This window comes from Martes martes, assembly GCF_963455335.1.
Source record: "Martes martes genome assembly, chromosome: 5".
NCBI lineage: Eukaryota > Metazoa > Chordata > Mammalia > Carnivora > Mustelidae > Martes > Martes martes.
In genome coordinates, this window is record NC_137892.1 from 8,674,834 (window position 1) to 8,697,159 (window position 22,326).

The 22,326-nt window shown below is 43.9% G+C and overlaps 1 protein-coding gene across 1 annotated transcript; it reads right to left on the reverse strand.

Annotated features, from left to right (window-relative positions):
• Positions 1-9,249: 9,249 nt before the first annotated feature.
• On the reverse strand, positions 9,250-21,908 carry TRIM58 (tripartite motif containing 58; the record flags this gene model as incomplete). The annotated part of the gene is made up of 6 exons (XM_080803807.1): positions 9,250-9,839; positions 13,829-13,929; positions 14,025-14,047; positions 16,898-17,128; positions 18,213-18,308; positions 21,486-21,908. 6 exons carry the CDS (start codon positions 21,906-21,908, stop codon positions 9,250-9,252), a joined length of 1,464 nt encoding a protein of 487 aa, XP_080659933.1.
• Between the last annotated feature and the right edge of the window lie 418 nt (positions 21,909-22,326).

Genomic DNA, 22,326 nt, shown 5'->3' on the forward strand with positions numbered 1-22,326 from the left:
GATCGAGCCCCTCATCAGGCTCTCTGCTCAGCAGGGATCCTGCTTCCTCCTCTCTCTCTCTGCCTGCCTCTCTGTCTACTTGTGATCTCTGTCAAATAAATAAAATCTTTAAAAAAATACTGCTCTATATATTATATTAAAATAGAAACACTATCTGAAAGTATATCCTGAACTGTTAAAGAGACTTACTTCCAGAGAGTGTGATGGGTTTTTTTTTAAGATTTTATTTATTTATTTGACAGACAGAGATCACAGGTAGGCAGAGAGGCAGGCAGAGAGAGAGAGGGAAGCAGGCTCCCTGCTGAGCAGAGAGCCCGATGTGGGGCTCGATCCCAGGACCCTGAGATCATGACCTGAGCTGAAGGCAGAGGCTTTAACCCACTGAGCCACCCAGGCACCCCGAGTGTGATGGATTTTAAAGACTTTGATTTTTACATGATCTATTCTTTATTAATTAATACTAAATAATCATGTATTGGGAAATCAAAAAGGATATATGTAGATCTTGGGTGTCAGCCCTTTGACTATAGTGTCATTTGTGAATATCTTCTCCAATTCTGTGGGTTGCCTCTTTGTTTTGTGGACTGTTTCCAAGAATATGAAAAAAAAAACCCACAAAAAACAAAAAACAAAAACAAACCAAACCAAAACAAAAACTAAAGGGGCTCTTACATTGTAAAAATTAATAAATGAATGAAAGAATATATATATATATATATATATATATATATACACACACATATACACACACACACACACACACACACACAAATAAAATAAAATATTTACAGCAGGAGAAAAAGGAGATTTGATATTCAGGAAATTCCCCTATGAATGATTTTTTTCCCTAAATCTGTTAATATGTCTTTTTAACTTTGATATTCCTTCTTTACAGAAATCATTGTCCTATTAACTAACAAACTAAAAAGGACATAAACGTAGGAAGAAAGATAGAAGATAAGGAGGCAAATAAGACTGAAACAAATTTCCAATCACTCTAATAATATCAGTGTTTTACATCAAACAGCTGCACAAGCTTCTCATCCTAAAATTATGAATCCTGTGAAATAAGAGAAACGTAAGACTGGGGAGCGGAAAATAATCCAAATGCAATGAAAGGGCCTGAGTTTGCCTTTCAGGATAATTTGAATTCCAGTCTCCTTCTGAACTGTTCCCATGTGGAGGTAAGAAAGACCCCAGGGGAAGGTGTGGGAGGCAATGGGAGACAATGAGGAGACACCGTTAATGCCATCGCTCATCTCCCAGCTTCCTGTCTTGTCTTGTGTTTGGGATGAGGGGAGTCCCTTGTCCCACCGCGGGGGTTCTGGGAGGGCTGGTGCAGGAACCCTGCCACTCTCACAGGCTCCTCTCCATGGGGGAAACTGGTGTCTCATGAAGAACATGGAGTACAGTCATTTTCTGAATGATTCTGGGGGAGTCACACCTATTTTTTCCCTTAAATTCAAACTTTGGAAAGAATGTGATCATTTTTTTTTCGTGTGTGGAGATCCTTCTCAGCACACTAGCTCAGCATTAACAACCTCCCAACACACGTTTCACAGGTTAGAAGGACCCTCTAGAGCCACTGTGACTGTCTTCGTACTTGACCTTACTGGGCACCCGCCCCTGCACAAAGCATATCTTACTGTGTGTCATGCAAATTTGCCACTACTCTCCTGGTGATGGAGAGATTGGGCAATACCGTTACTTTACCTTTCGTACATGGACACAACTTAGTAGCTCAAAGAATAGACAATTGATTGCCTCGTGTGGCATTCCAACTTTGCCCTCCCTGGAAGCACCTCCTCTCCATTGCTCAAAGCTGGAGAGGAAAGGCAGTATGAGGTGCTTAAGTGGAAAGACCTGACCTCTCCCCACCCATGCAGGTGGCGACTCGTGGAAAGGTCAGGACATCAACCCAGTGACGGACGACTCGGTTTTTCATACCTGGTTTTGTGTGGAAGTGGAGCTAGAAGAGCCTCATGCCTGCAGAAACGAGATTATTACTTTGTAAAAGAACTGTTTGTTTTGTGTGTTTGGGGGTGTGTACTCTGGCGGGGTATGGAAAGGTATAACATGTTTCTCCCTGTCCGTGCTGGTTGAACACTGGGAATGCCATTGCACCTAAATGCACCATCCTACTGCAGAAACACCCACCCTCCAACCGCAAGTCAAAGAAACCTACTGCCTTCCAGTTCTGGAGGGCAGGTGGCCATGTGACCCAAGAGTTTAGCTTGTTTTCCAAGTATTTTTAATCTTAAAGACATTTAAACTCACAAGAACTGTGGCCCCAATGGCGGATGATAAGGAATTCAATCGATGTATTGAGGAGGGGATGGGGCAGGCCCAGATCTCCAGGCAAAGGCTGACATCACCCCAGCTCACTCCAAGAAACTGGGAATATTATTTCTTTTTCTTTCTTTTTTTTCAAAATGAAACCCACATCTCAGATCTCATTTTCTCATGTTTGCCTGACTGTCTTCCTTATTAACACTGATTCCAACATTAAAAAAAAAAAAAAAAAGGAACTCACATGTTTGTTTCTTCCTATTTTGTCTTGTTAGCACTTTTACCTGTTATCCTTTTTTTAAAGATTTTTTACTTATTTGAGAGAGAGAGCAAGTGAGAGAGGGAACACAAGCAGGGTGAAGGGCAGAGGGAGAAGCAGGCTTTCTGCTAAGTGGGGAGCCTGATATGGGGCTAGATCCCAGGATCCGGGATCATGACCTGAGCCAAAGGCAGACGTTTAACTGACTGAGCCATTCAGATTCCCACTTGTTATCCTTTAAAGTGATTTTGCTTTGGTAGATTTTTTTGTTCTGTTGTAGTTAAAGAACGTGAGTTGTGAAGTCTGTGTTTGTGTGCAGCTTTTGTCCTGATCTGTTGGCCATAACCCATAAGCTTTCCAACAGCAAGAATGATACTCCTCACTTCCTACTTTTCTGTTCCTTTGGTTCATTCCATACAACTTTTCTTTTTTTCTTTTTATTTTTAACAAACCAAAAGAAAAGTACAGATTCATAAGTTGAGCCCCTAAATCCAGAGATCTACTCACCATTTTTACTTGTATGTACTGGGTGCCACTAAATGTCAGAAGGCGGAAGGTGCAGATCTAGGTGGAGGGGCCCGGGGGATTGTGCGGTGTCCTCTCCCTGACTGTGGGTTCACACGGCTGCTCTAGGCAGGGGTAATTCCAGACATGGGAGGAAAGGAAGGCACCTCTCCTGGGCTTTCCGTACCCCTATAAATGCAATGGACCACAATGTTTGTGCAGAGAGCCAGGAGGGCAACGCAGATGGCTGTCCTGAGGAGAGATGGGAGGGGTTTTAATGGTGGTCCTGATTCATCAACAGCCCAGTGCTCTGGGAACCCGTAAGCCCACAGGGGTCATTAGTACATGCACGGAGCTGTGGTGTAGGCGTGCGTGACATCGAACTGTTCAATTCCCCATGGGGTCTAGACTCAAAATGAGGACCAGGAGAATTTGTCCCTTGATATAAAAGGGATTTATTCCTTTGTGTAAGTAAATCTGGGGACTCAATGTGTTGTTCTGTAAACATGAACACTGATGGGCCCTTTGCTCCCATCAGTATTGCCCAAAAATTTCTCCCAAATCCCCAGATTTCCCAAGAGTTGCTCCCAATTTTGTGTGTCTAAAAAACAAATGAGGCGTAATCAGTCCACACAACCTGGAATAGGATCATGCTTTATCTATTCCTTCTTCTTCTTCCTTTTTTTTTCTTTCCTCCTTAGATCTACGGAAAATATGGCAAAAGCATTTTGACTTTTTTGTTTTACTAAAAATGTAATGTATGATAAGAAGAAAGCATTATCTAGTAAATAATGGTAAAAATAGTAGTAAATAGTAAATAATTACTTATTATAATAAATAGTAAATAAATAGTAAGAAATATAAATAATAGTAAAAGTAGTAGAAACAGTAAATAATTACTTATTATAATAAATAGTAAATAAATAGGAAGAAATATAAATAATAGTCAAAATAGTAAAATAATGACACAGGTGCATTGATTAAGAGATATTTTGTTATTAATTTAAGGAGGTAATTGGGTGAAGTCATTTGTTTCATTTATTTATTTGTTTTTGGACCTGAAGGGAGGATGTTAGTATATACTGATCTATTCTTCATCATTTTAAAACTAGAGGAACATTAAGCAGGCATCATAATCCCCTAATTTTATTAGATTGTGTGCCTGTGAGCGTGTTTTTTAAAGCTTTTGGAGAAGCCAATATGACGTCAGGTGGCTAGGTTTTTGTTTGTTTGTTTGTTTTTTAATAATGATAAAGTGAGTAAGTTGAAATTGAGTCCGGGCAATCAGCCTCGTGATATCAGAGAATCATCTGACCCATTTGAGTCAATCAGCAAGGGGATTAGAGGGATGGTTTGGGTGCTTCTGCATTCACACAGCTACCGAATCAGGGGATGAGGAGGGTGTCCCACATAAAGTAAGAGGTGAGACGTGCAGGTTGGTGGACTGTGCCCTCTCTGTATCAGACCACCTTTCCCGTATAACAGGAGCAGTGTTGGGCCCCAGCAGGACCCAGGAAACCCACGTGCTTGAGGGGCAGACAGGTTTAAGGAATCCCAGTGTCCCCAACGTCTCTGCCCTTGGAGACACGCAGATTTGAGATCACCACCCTAAATTTGCTGAGTGCTCTCTCCCCACTACCCCGGGTCGTGGGCTCCCTGCTTCTACCCCCTCCTGCATATGACTCTCCTCCCCGTTCCCCTCATTCTGCGCCTTCTTAACACCTTGGAATCATGGCCTTCCTTCCATAACTTACCTGAAAAAAGCCATCCCCCAACAGTCAGGGACATGACCCGCGTTGGTCTTTGACTTGCCAGGCTTCTGTTAATCTGTAAACAGACGTCTTTCCATGATTTCCATGATTTCGTCTTCTACGTCACTGACTGTCTCCTCTACCTCATTTAGCCTAGTGGTCAGGACCTCCATTTTTTACTGCATCTCGGTAATAATGTCATTAACTTCCTCCTGATTAGATCTTAGTTCTATTAATTCTGCACTGAGGGATTCTCCCGTGTCTTTTGTTCCTTTTTCAACCCCAGCCTGTTATCTTTACAAAGATTGTTCTGAATTCCAGCTCCAACATCTTACCCACATCCCAAGTGATTAAGTCTACGGCAGGGAGTATCACCTCCGGTTCTTTCTTTGTTGTGAATTTCTCCTTCTAGTTGTTTTGTTCAGAGAAGAAAAGAGGAAGAAAAGAGAATGGGGGGGGGGTGGGGGAGGAGAGGAAAAAAACATAAATCAGCCCAAACAGCAATACTACTATCCACAGCTACCACGTCTTCAGGAAACAATTCTGGTGCGTGCTGGTTTATCTCTGGCCAGTGCCTGGGATCCAAAACTCCAAGTCTGAAAGAGCCTGGTTATGTGGGTGTACCCACTCCTGTTCCAGGTGGGGAGGCTCCAGGCTTGCCCAGCTGTCCCTGGTCTCTAGAGAAGACAAACAATGCTCTTCAGCTCCCAGGAAGGGGATAGATCTCTCCCTGAGCAACCCAGGAATCTGCTCGCCGGGACGTACTGCGGAGTCACAGACCAGGGCAGTCTTTCCAATGTTCTCTCTCTTCCCGACTTGGCTCTGTGAACCCGGCTTCCTCCCGTTCCCAGACCCACAGCTTCCCGTCCCGCAGTTCATGGCTCTGAACCTTTCTCCTGTCAAATTCAGTCACTCCGAATGTGCACATCGTTTCTCTATTCCTCTGATCTTCTTCTTAGTTGTTCAAAATCGTTGAAGGTTGTATTCAGAGGACAGGGCAAGTCCAGAGTCCCCCTACTCCCTGACATTTTGGAAACTACTAGCTCCAACTGACCCTTCTATTCAAACTTTCTCTATACCCAAAAATTGATTCTATGCATTTAGCATTTGACCTTAAATGTCATTGCTCAGTGGTTGTGCAGTTATAAATAATAGTAATGATAATGACAATAATAATAATAATATATTACATTCTGAAAAACACTTTTAGACCATTGAATTCTGTCCCCTGAAAGTCAATCATGTGTTTATTCAACAAATATGCATTAAGTGCTAACTACATTCAAACCAATAGTATTTGAGGGGCTTGAGATGTGTAGAAAACATTGTTACCAATAGACAAAGATCCCTTACTTCGGAGTGCTTGCATTCTACCAAGAAAAGCCAAAACAAACAAACAAAAACAAACCCAATAAATAACAATATAGTAGAATGCATCTAGAAATCGTTAAGTATAATATTGGGGCAAAAAATCCTCCATCAGGCCTCTTAAAAAGGACAGGTTCAGACTGTGTAGTTCTTTTTTTTTTTTAAATATATCTCTGTCATTTGACACACAGAGAGAGAGATCACAAGTAGGCAGAGAGGCAGGCAGACAGAGAAGGGGCAGCAGGCTCCCCAGTGAACAGAGAGCCCGGCGTGGAGCTCGATTCCAGGACCCTGAGATCATGACCTAAGCTGAAGGCAGAGGCTTGACCCACTGAGCCACCCAGGCGCCCTATGTTAACTTTGTCTAGGGACTAGCATTCTCTGTTCATGCCTTGGACATGGTGGAAGGTCTGAGACTGTGCCATGGAGTCCTTCTGCGTGTTGAGCTCCAGTAGATGGGTGGGACCTCCTGGGCAAGCATGCTCTCAGAGCAGCGACTCTGTCCTTCTTGAAGCCCATAGACAAGGGTCCCTACTTCTCTGAGGGTATGTTCTCTGTATGGCCTCCTCTCACGGACCCCTGGCCTTACAGCGATGTGAGTAGGTGTTATGCTCAATAAATTGCCAGCTCCTGGTTAATCCCTGAGGATGGGGAAGTGGGAATGGAAACCCAGGGCATGAGCCTCTTCTCTACTCAGATCATGCACAGAAGAGGCCTCAGGTATGTGTGGTCTATAAAATATCAACAGGAGGCATAAAGAATACATTATTATTACCTCCATCTGGAGAAGAGAGATGAAGAGGGGACTTGCTTCCTTATGATCAAACAAAATGCATCACACATGAACGCACAGAAATCTGTTTAATACAAGGACTCATCAACAAAGTAGGTAGAACCACCTGGAAATAGAGTTTATGAGATTACTCCATTAAAATTATTATACTTTAGGATAACCCTCCAAATGTAAAAAGCCTGGCAAGAAAAAGAAAAATGTTTGAAAACTCTAGAAAGAAAACTATGTTAATGATGTTATTGGAAAGTAAATGAAAGATTTTAGTCAAAGAGATCTTTTAGGAAGAGAAAAATATGTTAAAGTTCAAGGTGGAGTTAAAGAGGAGGATTAAAGTGTTGGCAGATTATTATCAAAGTCATGTTAACTAAATTTCCCATTAATTAACAATTGTATGGTATTTAAACATTTAGCATTGAAGTATTTTACCCCCTGTCTGGCAATTATTAGACACAGATGTATAGAAACACCGCAGCAAAGTTAGCCTTCAATGATTAAAAAAAATTTTTTTTTAGGAAGTAGAGTACACTTTAAAATAAGTCAAATATCATTATCCATTCACCATCATCATCTTTATGTTGTATTTAAGTATATAAGTCTAATTAAAAACAGTCATATCAATCATGATCTTAAGTATTTGCCAGAGCATTGAAAGGTCCTTATTATTATTTCCCTTATAGGAACCATATTAAGTTGCTCAGATCTAAAGACAAAGGGTTTATTTGTTTGAGGTCTTGCTACTGATAAATAGCCAAGTAAAAGAATGAGCTGAATCAGAATTCTGAGAAATTTCTACTCTAAAACAAAAAATGTCCCTAAAGATAAAGGAAAAAGTTGTAGTCCTAGATGGATCTGGGGTCATAATCAATTATATTGGAATCAGATGAATGGATTTCATAAACCTTATAAATTAGTCCAGTTTAAAGAGGATTTAGAAAGTAAATGAATATAGTCATAGAAGAATTGAACGTAAAAAGAAATGGTTCTGAATTTGTTAATCTAGAAGGAAAGAGATTATCAATCATAGGGATAAAACATTAAATAAAAAGTCAGGAGCAAGAAAGAGAGAAAGAGACAGAGGCAGACAGGGAGAGGCAGACTGAGAGAGGAGGAGATACAGAATTATGGATCTGATGCTGGAGTGATATTGGACTGTTCTCCACCAATTTAAGTGTTGCCATTTCTTAAAAAAATGATATTTCTTCTTCTTAATAAGAGTTGGAATGAAAGGAGATTTAAAGGAATGAGCAATTATAATGAATGTCTAGAAATCTTTAACACAAGCTCCGTTGACTTGGACAAAGCCTCATCAAGAGAATGGGTAGCACCCTTTGGAAGACTGAGGTAGTCTGCTCCATTTCTAAAATTATGATCTATGTGGGTGCCTGGCCAGCTCAGCCAGAAGAGCATGTGAGTCTTGACCTCAGGTAATGAGTTCAAGTTCCACGCGAGCTGTAGAAATCATCACTTACAAAATTAAATATATATATTTATTATTCGTATATAATTTATTTATAAAGTATATGTGAATATATATTTATATATAAATATAAGTCATAATATATGTATATAATCATTATATAGTTATATAAATATAAATGTATATTTATATAATATAAATATATATTTATATATAAATATATAAATAAATATATGTATTTATATATAAATGTATATAATATATATGCTTGTATATAAATATAATATAAATATATATTTATATAATATTTACATATTATATAAATATAATAATATAATTTATATATAAATTTGGAGAATTATAGAATACACATATATTTATAATATGTAAATATATATTAGAAATAAGCATGTAAATATAATTTATAATCATATTTAATATAAATATACATGTATAAATTTATGTAATTTTATAAATTTATATTTATATCTAAATTTTATATTTATATAAAGTATATATGATATATAAATTTATAATTATTATTTTATAATTATATATTTATATATAAATTTATAATTATATAAATTTATATATAAATGCATATTTATATTAAATATAATTATAAATTATATTTACATGTTTATTTCTAATATATAGTTACATATTATAAATATATGTGTATTCTATAATTCTCCTCCAAATGTAAATATTTAATGTTTTCTGTTTTGTCCTGATGGAAAAAAATGTCCGTAGCAGGAAGGATTAAAGAACTGGTCTGAATGGGGGCATTTGCTGGGGCCCAGCATGTCTGTACCCTCATTCCGCTCCAGGAAGTTCTGCTGGGCAGGAACTCCTCAGGAAGTGAATTTTAGGAGCAATCGTGTCCTACACTGGATGCAGAGTCAAGATGACCCCCGCACGCCCAGTCTCCTGACTCCATGTCTGTCATAGATAGCAACGTAAGAGGAATCGTGTCACAGATGAAGAAATAAGGTCGGAGAATACCAGAGAACAGCTGATTGAACGTGTAGATGTAAGACCCATTCGTCACATTGTAAAAGGAGATTTCCCCTGCTTCGTAGTCCAGAAAGATCCCGATGCAACGAGGCCGGTCCAGATGGAGGAGAGGCACCGATGGAGAGGCAAGGACCATGTATTCGTTCCCTTTTAGCAGCCACATGGCCCAGACCCCATTCTCAGGAGACGGTGTGGTCTCCCCCTTCCTGGGCATGGTCTCCTGACAGATACCCAAGCCCCATTCTGCTCTGTCTCCCACCAGGACTTCCCAGTAATGCCTCCCCGAGGAGAAGGTCTGCAGACCCAGGATACAGGGCCATGTGTCAAATCGCTCGGGGTTGTTGGGGAGCTCCCTCCACAGCTCTCCATCTTGCACGCTGCGCAGATCGGCCGTCAAGAGGAGGCTGGGGTGCGCGGTGACGGGGTCCAGCTTGACATCAACTGTAGGAAGGATTCGGGGGGACAGGGGAATGGTCAGAGAAGACTGGTAAAAGACTAGGAAGCACAATATCTCATATAATAGCCATACCTGTCCTCACTCTTCCTTCTCAAATGAGTCCAAAGAAAGCAAAGTAATATTTGACCCTGGAGATCACTAGTAGACTCCTCATTGCTACCTCTGCATCATTCAGGACTCATCACTATGCCAGTAAACACAACTGTCAATGACACGATGAACTATCAGCACAGTTATTTAGATTCCTGTCACCTGCATTCAGAGCACTTGGGTGCTCTTAGGGAGATCTTTTGTATTTACTTATTTTCTTCTCAAAATCCACAGGAACATGTCATTAATTTGAAACCTACCACTTCCAATGTTATGTCACTCTGGTAGGCAGAATTCTAAGATGGCCCCATGACCTACAGCCCCTGGTGCTACTCTCATGATTATATTTTATGACAAGAACAGGATCTGGGTGGATCTCCTCTAATCCCAAGAGCCCTTAAAATCAGACAGTTCTCTCCAGCTGTCAGGCTGGCGGCAGAACGGGGAGTCAGAGAGATTGGAATCTAATGTGCCCTTGCTGGCTTTGAAGACAGAGGGGGCCCCATGAGGAGAAAGGGCCGTGACCTCCAGCGGACAGCCAGCAGGGACACGGGGATCTCAGTCCCACAGCTGTCATAACAACATTCTGCTCATAAACTCTTCTGAATAAGCTTGGGGGTGGGCCTCTCCCCAGGGTCTGCAGAGGAGCCCAGCCTAGCCAACACCTTCATATGGATCTTGTGAAAACTAAGCAGAGAAACAAGCTGATCTCACGTAAATGTCTGGTCCATGTAACTATGACCCAATAAATGCAGGTGGATTTAAGTAATGAACTCAGTGGTAATTTGTTACACGACGATAGAAAACCAATACTGATACTGTGAAGTCCCAGGGCACGGATGTGACATTTTACTCAGGCACATTAGTAAACCCATTTATGAGTAAAATCTCTGCAGGGAAGAAGGATGGAAAATAGCCTGTGTCTTCTGTTTAGAAGCACTCAAAAATGACAAATTTCATTAATAAGTTTTTTAAAATATCATAATAATAACAAATTTGTCTGTAAATCCACGTCTGTGGGTCTTGTGTTGACACCCCAACCCGAGTGGGTCATGTATGTACTATATCATCACTACTAACCTGTTTAACCACCCCCAAGCTGACTAATATCATCTCCACTTTATAGAGGAGGAGACTTGAAGTCAGAGTTCATGTGACCTCCCCAATCCAGAGGTCATAACAGACTGACAGGTGGGTTTCCATGGAACCGTGTTAGGCCTACTCAGTATCTGTTGTCTTTACACATCACGTCCACCCCAGCACATGTCCTTGTTCCATTTATAAGAAAATAAACCTGTGAAATGGTTGTGAATAGGGTCTATCCCCAATTGCTTCCCTACCTTTCTCTCTCTCTCTTTTTTTCTATTTCTTTTTTTTTAATTTAATTTAATTTTTTCAGTGTTCCAAGATGCATTGTTTATGCATCACACCCAGTGCTCCATGCAATACATACCTTCCTTAATGCCCACAACCAAGCTCACCCAACCCCCCGCCCCCCTCCCCTCCAAAATCCTCTCTGATTCCCAGCGTCCCCTGTCTCCATAGATCATCTCCTATACTCAGTTTCTCATCACGCTATAATGGGACTCTAATGTAAATTCCCAGTGACCTCCACACTGGTGAGTAGTCATTGGAGTTCAGCTTAAATTACTTTTCTGCAGCATTCAGTGCTGTTGAGAATCCCTGCGTTCTGGAAAACCTCCTTTCTCTTTCCCAAAGACACTGATCATCGCACTTTCCTTCCCTCCCTACTCATCACTCCTTCCTGGTCTCCTTGGCTGTTTCCCCCTCTTCTCCCTCCAATGGCTCCAGGACCGGGACTTCTTTTTTTCTCAGCTCCCTCTCAATGTGTTCTGGGCTGGCTGGATCATTGCTTGGATTCAATTCCACTCATTTACTTACTGACTCCAAATGCTTGTCTCTACATTTGACCTTTCTCCCAAAACTCTGCATTTGCAGAATCATCTTCTTACCTGACATCAAATTCTGGACTTTTAACATACATCACCACATTGATACATTCAAAACCCAACTCCTCCCTCTGCCACACCTGCAGCTTTAACTGTCTATGTAAAAAACAACTTCTGGCATCATTTCTGACTTGTCTCTTTCTCTGACAACGTGTATCTAATCCCCCGGCAGAGTTTGGCCGCTCTACCTCTGAATCTGACCAAGATTCTGTCCACACTCCACATCTCAGCCCCTGGGGTAATACTCCCATGTTAATCAAACCATCATCATCTCTGACGGAATTATAGCAAGGGTTCCTAGTGGCTTTGCCCACTGGAAGCCTTGCCCCTTTGAATTAATTCAAATTCAGAGTAAGACTCTCAAAACATTAATCTAGTCATGTTATTCCTGCATTTTCTACTTTCCCTGGATTTCCTGTTTCACCAGAAGGTAAATCATCCTGGTCCCAGTGCCCTGCCCGTAGCACCCTGTGCTAGCTGGACTTCCCTTGGCCTCTCTGATCCTGCCTTTGCGTACTCCTCCCCAGCCACACAGACCTCCTCATCACTCCTGGAACACACTTCCGTATTTCTGCCTCAGGCCTGTGCACTCCTTGTTTCTGCTGCTTGAAAGGTTTTCCTCCACATCAGATATGTGATGAGTTAACCCCAAGGCGCCTTCCTTGATCATTAAATTCAAAATTAGAAAACTTTTGGCCACCCTGACCTTATTTTTTCTCCCAATATTCTGTCCATCTTCTAACTTTCTGTCCTTTTTTACGTAAATATGTACAACATGAAAACATGAAGTTATGGATTTGTAGGATTTTTTTTTATTGCCAAATAATATATTTCAATACTTAGAAAAGTGTGTGGAACAAAATACAGGACATTTATTGAATTGATCCATTAATTATTCAATTCATTAAAAATAGGAATATGAGGACACTGATTATGGGAGCGTAATAAATTTCAAGAAGTCATGTCGTTAATACATGTTAATCTGCCCATCATTGAATAGGGGTGCTAAAATGGGTTTTCTCATTATGGGTTGAAGCTTCCTTCTAAGTAATGAAACCAGTAATTAGTCAGTTTGTGTGCAATGTATGCATTTCATTGTTTTTTCACATTTGCATACATTTGCATACATTGTATACATTTTTCACATTTGTATACATTGTATTGCTTTTTCACATTTGTATACATTTTTTCAGCATTTTATAAATAGGGAAATAATTATTCATTGGAACTAGTGTTACTCAGATCATAGCTAATAAGCCAGGAACCTCACTTTCAAGCCTATTGTGATAACTAAACGGAGCTTAAATGGGGGTTAGGGACTCTGCTACTCTTTATGACTTTACACAAATACCCCTGTTCTCTTGCTTCTGAACATGGTGCTCTCTCCGGCCCCCCTTCTAACTTGGCTTGACCATGGGACCCACTGCAGTCCTTAAAATCTTCAGGGAAGCTGTGTGCCACTTTAGTGTGGATCCCCTTAGGACCAGTGCCTAATCCACCCTAACCTGACCCTTTCCAGGGCCACCAGCAACAGAAAGGACGTGGGGCCCTATCTGCACGGGTCCCAGAGGGAGGTAAGGTGAAACAAAATTGTCTGCAATCCCTAGTAAACCAGTGACATCATCTAAAAATAGACCTTTGCTAGGGAGCCTGGAGGCTCAGTCTTGGTTTTAGCTCAGGTCTGATCTGGGAGTCGCGAGATCAAGTCCCACATGAGGTTCCACCCCCAGTGAACAGTCTGCTTGGGTCACTCTCTCCCACTCTCTGTCTTTCAAATAAATAAATGCAACTTAAAAATCAAAACTAAACTTTGGGTTCTGTGACTGCAGCCTGACCTGCACGGTGACAAACCGTAGAAACCCCTGAACCCTACATAGACATTGCGGTCGTCCCGGCTCAAAGACGCAACCCACCTTGGAACTTCCTCAACATTTCCCTCATCCCAGGGATGCGACATGTTGTCCTCAGCTCCATGGGGACAGGCTCCAGTTCTGGCTGTGTGACATCCTTACTTCTGAGAAGGTCAGAGAAGTGAAAGTTCTCAGTAGGGTTCATGCACCTGCATCCTTGTCCTCCCTAGCCCGGTCCCTGGTTCGGAAAGGAATATACCTGCTCAAGGCTCCTCTCACACCCTGGAAGGAAAGGGGAAACAGAGGCAGGGATGAGTTATACCTCCGGACTGTGTCTGACAGAAACAAACCACCAACCCTGCTTTAGGAATAACCAGACATTGTCCCGTATGAAGATAAAACTGTAGGAGATGTGAGTGTCTCTCAACAATTTTAAAATCTGTTGGCCCCTACTATAGGGAAGTCAGACCACACCAAGTTTAGGTTAATTCCAATGGTATCAACCACTTTAACTGTTTTCTGAATTGATAATTCTGGCATTTGAATATATTAGTAAAGAGTTATGTTCTGTGACAAATGTAGAAGGAACTTGGGTAAAAATAGACCTTAAATATCTCCAGAATTTAGTTGAGGGATGAAGAAAGGTATAGACCAAAAATTTTACTCCCAATGTCTCTGTAAAAAAAAAAACACAAACAACCCAAATTCCTCTTTCTTTGAACCACCACACCATAGCTACGAACTCATGGGTGAGTTTGTTACCTAATGGGATAAAAAAGGGAAGTTACTAATTAATTCCAATGTTTAATCTCAAAGGACATTATTTAAATAAGTCACCTGTTTTACATTTTCCTTTTCCCTCTAAAAATAGTCACAGTGTCAGATAAATTTTGAGAAGGCACAAAAGCAAGAAGATAATTGACTTTTCTTTTTATGGGGTGGCGGGCCTTGTTTTTGGCCTCTGCCTCATTTTGGGGGTAAAATGCTGCTTACCGGTACTGAGGAGGAAAGCAAAAGATGGATATAAAAATGAAAATAAATATAGAATAAATTCTCCCATAAGATTTGTAGTGTAATTCTGCTAATAAATTCTTTTTCTCAATGTTGTGTTTTGAAATACAGTAAAATAAGGTGATAGATGTCATTATGCAAAATATGAAAGTTCTGTGTATATTTACTATCTGAAATTCAGAAATTATTTCCCTTCTGATGTTCAGTTTGTTCCCATGAAAATAAGCCTAGCAATTGTAATAATAAAAATAAAAAAAATAATAAATATAAGTGTTGCTTATATATATATGACTGTATAGAAGACAAAATGAACTATCAAGACAAAATCAATAAAAATGTTCTGTGAGTTCATTCCATTAATGAACTGCCCACTACGTAACCTGTGAAGATAGTTAATATGGAGATTTCAGGGCAGTTTCAGTGTCAGGAGCTAACTCATGGTGGACTCTGAGGGTCAGCGCGTGGATGAGGGTGGGGGTACTTCGATCAGAATCTGCCGCCTGAGTCATCGTGCCCAGAATTTCCTATTGCCGTGCGTCCTATCATGATAATACACATGCGTTATCAACGAGGGCTTTCTCAATACACTTGGGATTTTGATGACCTCATGCACGATTAAAAACAAGTATTTTCCTTTTTTCCTGTTTTGTCTTTCTGCTGTACAATCCCTTACACACTTTGGGCAAATGGCAAGGAGCCCATTTAACCCCTTCCCATCAAGCAATATGGACAAGCAAATTTGTGTTTGCCACAAAATTTAACCGGAAAACATCAAGCTGGACAATTTAAGACCTCTTTCATACATTCAGCTACTGACACAGAAAAGGGTTACCAAAGACTTCTGGAATTGGTTATGCACATTGACAGATTAACTGGGAGATTTTAAACTGTTTTTCAGGTCACATAGCATTGCCTGTCCATATTTTTGTATAACCTTATAGGTTAGATATCAAATTAACTTTATTTTTTTTAAAAAATATTTCATTTTGGTCTCTAAGATGAGACATCTTACACAATTCTTGAGAGTCTCCTCTCATTCTGATGCTAGGACTTAGAATTCAGGTGCTTTCCAAACTGACGTCGGGGGTCCTTTTCCCTAAAAGGCATGAAGGAGCAAGTGGATTGTGGTGGCAAGAGTCTGTGTGTCACCGTGGTCTCTCACGTGGCCCTGGCTTGGCTGAGGGGCCCGGGATCAGCTCATGCTGACCCAGCCGCCGAGGGACCCGGGCTCGCCTCCGTCCGACCCCGCCGCCGAGGGACCCGGGCTCGCCTCCGTCCGACCCCGCCGCCGAGGCACCCGGGCTCGCCTCCGTCCGACCCCGCCGCCGAGGCACCCGGGCTCGCCTCCGTCCGACACCGCCGCCGAGGCACCCGGGCTCGCCTCCGTCCGACACCGCCGCCGAGGCACCCGGGCTCGCCTCCGTCCGACCCCGCCGCCGAGGCACCCGGGCTCGCCTCCGTCCGACCCCGCCGCCGAGGCACCCGGGCTCGCCTCCGTCCGACCCCGCCGCCGAGGCACCCGGGCTCGCCTCCGTCCGACCCCGCCGCCGAGGCACCCGGGCTCGCCTCCGTCCGACCCCGCCGCCGAGGCACCCGGGCTCGCCTCCGTCCGACCCCGCCGCCGAGGCACCCGGGCTCGCCTCCGTCCGACCCCGCCGCCGAGGGACCCGGGCTCGCCTCCGTCCGACCCCGCCGTCGAGGCACCCGGGCTCGCCTCCGTCCGACCCCGCCGCCGAGGGACCCGGGCTCGCCTCCGTCCGACCCCGCCGCCGAGGGACCCGGGCTCGCCTCCGTCCGACCCCGCCGCCGAGGGACCCGGGCTCGCCTCCGTCCGACCCCGCCGCCGAGGCACCCGGGCTCGCCTCCGTCCGACCCCGCCGCCGAGGGACCCGGGCTCGCCTCCGTCCGACCCCGCCGCCGAGGGACCCGGGCTCGCCTCCGTCCGACCCCGCCGCCGAGGGACCCGGGCTCGCCTCCGTCCGACCCCGCCGCCGAGGGACCCGTGCTCGCCTCCGTCCGACCCCGCCGCCGAGGCACCCGGGCTCGCCTCCGTCCGACCCCGCCGCCGAGGGACCCGGGCTCGCCTCCGTCCGACCCCGCCGCCGAGGGACCCGGGCTCACCTCCAGCAGCTCCAGGGCTGGGCGCTGGCTCCTCTCCTCCAGCTCCTGGGCCAGCTCCCTCAGGGCCCTGCTCTGCTGCCCCAGCCGGTTCTTGTTCTCGCGGAGTCTCTGCAGCGTGGCTCGCTCCTCCTCCTCCAGCCGCCGCAGCTGCAGCTGCTCCTCCAGGGCCAGAAACCCACGGTACTTTTCGAACTCCAGCCGGAAGCGCTGCCTCTGCATTTCCACTTTCTCCTGGAGGGACACGTGGAAGCCCATCCCCGCCAGAGGTGCTGCAGGTGTGGGCCAGGCAGGGGCGGCAAGGTGCTGAGCCCTGGGCACCCTCACTCTGCCCACTCGTGAGCTGCCTCTCCTCAATATCAGAAAGCAGGCGCTGCTCTGAGGACACACGGCCTTCAGACGGACAGTCTGAGAGAGGCTGCCGGATCTGAGCCCTCATCCTGCCATGGACTTGGGGACAAGGCGGTTTTACACACAAGGTTTCCCACCATATTTAAATTATGGGGCAGGAGGAGTACGGGGATTAAGAGGGAATATCTGTTAAACTGCTGAGCAAAATAAGTAGCACAAGGACGTTAACATACATCATAAAAGTAGTCACTAGAATGAGAACAGGGTCAAAACAACCGTATCAGCATGAAGAGAGATGACAGAGACCTGATGGTAAATATGAAAAGAAAATCTCAGACATTAGAAACTTGAACATTAGTTAGTAATATGGCAACGGTGACGCCTTAAAGATTTTACTTATTTATTTGGCAGAGAGAGCATAAGCAGAGGAGAAGGTCAGTGGAAGACTGAGAACCACTATGTGTGTGTGTGTGTGTAAATAGGTAAGTGAAAAAATGGGGTGTAAAAAAAAAAAGAAGATACGTGTATGGATTACTGACAAGAGGCTGAAAGTTCAGACTGTCCTCCTACATGTAGAATGATCAATATTAGCTATATTTCATAGATATATCTATCCTATTAAGTATTTATTATGTCATTTGTCCAATGAATACACATGCATTTACACACACATGTTTTAAACTAGTAAAGATAGTCTGAGACTCTTCTGTAGGTACTGGAATGGAGCAGTGAGTTATAGCACACTCAAGATCAGTAAAACTATATTTATAATTTGGATTGGGGAAGTACTGGTAGAGATAAAGAACACACACAACATAATTTGAGGGGATGTGATGATCCAGGATGACCCAGATGTGTCCCCAGAGCAACCATGTAAATGAAACCAAAGTGTGCAGCAGGGAAGATGGTTGAAGAGTAATTTAATGACCCAGACTGGGATGTGTCCGAAGTCCCAAGGTTCTCTTACCTTCCAAATGACAGTTTTCTTCCCCAGGTTGGCCTCCTGAGTGAAGGTCTCCTCCATCTCCTTCCTTACAAGCTCCAGGGCCGTCTGGAGCTTTGCCTGTTTGGAGAGATGTGCTGAACCCATTATAGATGCCCAAATTCAGTACCTCATATCAACTAGAAATATCAGGAAATGCAAAGATCAACTAAAACAGGCCCCAGGAAGCACATAAAAATGTTCAGCCTCATCAATGATCAAGTAAAATATGAATATATTTTAAATACTAATGCCAGATATAATCAAGGATTTATCTAAACATATGTTCATTGCAGCATTATTTAAAATAGTAGAAGTAACTTACCAAATGTCAAAAATAGGAGAGTGAGAAAAATGAATTTTATATTGACATGATGGGATCAAAATAGGATGCTGCAGAATATTGAATGGCAATTAACATTCACAATTACAAAGTCAATTAAGATAAGTATATTTTATGTAATATGGCACTAATTTAAAAAAGTGTATAAGTATATTAAAAATTACATAGCAACAAATGTTCAGTACTCGTGCTTGGTTGTGCTTCCTATTATAGCTATATATTTGAACTTTTTGAAATTTTTTATTGCTTTATTTGCTTTTATTGCTTTATAAAAAGAGAATTGTTTATTGTCATTTGGTCAATGAAACCTTGTAAAGTACTAATTGTTAAGTGGAAAGGAGATACACAATATCATAAAACCTATGAGGAATTAAAAAAATAAAACTAAATCTTTTTTCAACCCTACAACCCCTGCTAGAGGTAAACACATATATTTTGTCTATAGAGAACAACCATAAAGATACACATATACTCACATTTTTATATTCTTCCTAAGTCATTCAATAAATCTTATGAAAAAAATGGGAGAAAAGAAACTCTTCCCTAAGTCATTTAATAAGTCTTACACAACAACTGCCTTTAAAAGAGATTGTTACAAGTTTATCCATTAGTTTGCACAAAAACTAGCAGGATGATTTATGAAAGTATTTGACAAGATGAGAGAAGTGGTATTTTTAAAAAGATTTTACTTGTTTATTTGTCAGAGAGATAGAAGAGAGAGAGAGAGAGAACAGGAGGGGGAGAAGCATGTAAACTGGCTCCCCACTGAGCAGGGAGCCTGATGTGGTACTGGATCCTAGGACCCCTGAGATCATGACCTGCGCTGAAGGCAGACACTTAACCATCTAAGTCACCCAGGCATCCCTGAAGTGGCATTTTTTGCAAGAAATAGAACTTTGACACCTATAGATAGAGAAAAAGCTCCCTTAGGCAGAAGAAACTGTGATCAAAAGCAAGGAGGTAGACAAGGGCCATCTGTACCCCAATGTTCATAGCAGCAATGGCCACAGTCGCCAAACTGTGGAAAGAACCAAGATGCCCTTCAACGGATGAATGGATAAGGAAGATGTGGTCCATATACACTATGGAGTATTATGCCTCCATCAGAAAGGACGAATACCCAACTTTTGTAGCAACATGGACAGGACTGGAAGAGATTATGTTGAGTGAAATAAGTCAAGCAGAGAGAGTCAATCATCATATGGTTTCGCTTACTTGTGGAGCATAAGGAATAATGTGGAGGGCATTGGGAGTTGGAGAGGAGAAGTGACTTGGGGGATATTGGAGGGGGAGACAAAACATGAGAGACTGTGGACTCTGAGGAACTAACTGAGGGTTTTGGAGGGGATGGAGGAAAGTCTGGGTGAGGCTGGTGGTGGGTATTGTGGAGGGCATGTATTGCATGGAACACTGGGTGTGGTGCCTAAAAAATGTATTCTGGAACACTGAAAAGAAATTTTAATTTTTTTTTTTTAAAGCAAGGAACTGAAAAAGATGTGGCTTGTTTGAGGACAACAGTGATTAGGCTAGTTTTGCAGGACTTCATGGTTAGCTGAGACAAGAAGTGTAAAAACAGAACTTAGGGCCCTAGGAAGTCTTGACTTAGAGGCTAAGACGTTTAACAAATATTTAGTTAAGGATTACTGAAACATACGGAACGTCTTTAGACATATTATGTACAGCCATGTTAGGGTTAGGTCACTTCTGGTAAAAAGAAAGCAGGAACAACATACTTCAAAAGTAGCTGGAAAGGACCCGGCAGCTGGATCTTGTAGATGACAACCGAAGTAAAAAAAAGAAAAAAAAAAAAAAGAAGGAAAGAAAGAAAGAAAAGCTAAGAGATGTTTCCAGGTATGTCAAGAAGGAAGTTGAGGTGGGCAGGTGGGCAGTATTCCAAAACCTTGATTTAAAAGAATCAAAGTTAAAATAATAATAATAATAATAATAATAAAATAATAAAGTTGAGGAAGTCCAATGTTTGCAATGTATCTCATTGTGACAATACTTCAGTTAACCACGTAGGCAGACTGAAGACTGGAAGACCGCTACCATCTCCTTCCCGGTAGTGGGAGTTCCAGATACTGGGCATTGAAATGTGATCAGAACATGTCAAAGAGCTTTGGAAGAGCACCAGTACGGGGAATTCTATTAGAGTTTCACAGAGGCCCGTTCGGGGGCCAACTCCTCCAATACCAGTCCCCTCTTCATTGAGGGTGCTCACGTCGTCAGCCCCGGAATGTGCGTTGAATGGACTTAGCTCCTGGGATCCTTACTTCAGGGGACACATGCCACTGCAGGCCTTACAGGAGATAAGAGCTGTGCACTGGGCAGATGCTAGTGTGCGGAGCCCAGGGTTGTTTTGGTGACAGTTTTAACTAACATGGAGATAAGCACTACGGGAAACAGGACGTTATTTGGCCAGCTTAGGAAGCACGGGCAGTAAAGATGGGCAACTGTAACCCGGACCGCACTGGAAAGCCTGCCCCCCCACCCCACGCACTGGCAAGTCCGGCCCCCCACAGTAGAGCTCTAGTCTGGGACAGGAATGTCAGCATCGCGGAGAACGAGGCCAGGATGGCAGCCAAGGGCTGCGGAAGGGAAGGCTTCAGGGACAGGGGACCGTCTCCAGTGATCTGGTCAGGTGAAGCAGGTGCGTTTGAGCTCCTGAACAGAGGTCCCTGGGGGGTCACCATAGGGCCAGACAAGGAGGCCTAGCTTGCACTGAGCTGGGAGGGACAGCGGAGCTGGGAGGAGTCCTTCAGGTCAGGATGCTGTCCTCTGGGTTTGCCCCTAAAACGCGGCCCTCGCTGCTCCCATCAGGGTTTCTGCACCTGCGCCCTGCGGAGAGCACAAGGCTCTCACCTGGTAACCCCTGGCGGCCTCCTGCACTTGCCCTGCGGAGCCTGGGTTCTCACCTGGTAACCCCTGGCGGCCTCCTGCAGCGGCACGGTGCGGTGGTCCCTGTGCTCCAGGGTGGTGTCGCAGACCCAGCACAGGGCCTCCTGGTCATCCTCGCAGAAGAGGGTCAAGTCCTCGCGGTGTCGCGCGCACTGGTGCACACCCACGGGCCCCGCGCCCAGCCCTAGCTGCCGCACGCCATCCACCAGGCTGGCCAGCTGCCGGTTGGGCCGCAAGCTGTCCAGCCCGAAGGGGCCGCGGCACTGAGGGCAGGTGTACAGTCCGCCCTGCGTGCTGGCCGACTTCTCGCAGAACTCGGAGATGCACCTGCGGCAGAAGCTGTGGCCGCAGGCCACGCTGACTGGGTCCTGCAGGAAGTCCAGGCACACAGGGCAGCGGGCCTCGTCGCGCAGCCGTTCCCCGGGCGCCCCTGAGGCCATGGCCGCCTGCTAATGCGGCGCGGCCCTCCTCGGCGGCCAGGTTATCTGCGCTCACCGTCTGGCTTGGAAGGGAGGAGCACACAGCCTCCGGAGACGCCAGCACAGCCTGGCTTTCATCCCTGGCTCCGGTTCAAGGGCCCAGCAGAGCCCCTCCTGGCAGCAAGTCACAGCCCAGCCCTTGGTTTCAAGGACAGAATTCACATTTCGGTCCCCCTGGGTTGTGTAGGGGAACCCCTCCCCTGATGTCTGAATGGAGCCCCTACTCCTGTTCTCACTGCTAGGGCACTGGGAGAATTCCTTCCATTATTTTTCTGAACTACCCCACGGCTTCCTTATCCTGTAAGGCAAAATAATTTCTCTTTTTTGGAAGATTTTATTTATTTATTTATTTGACAGAGAAAGAGCACAAGCAGGGGAA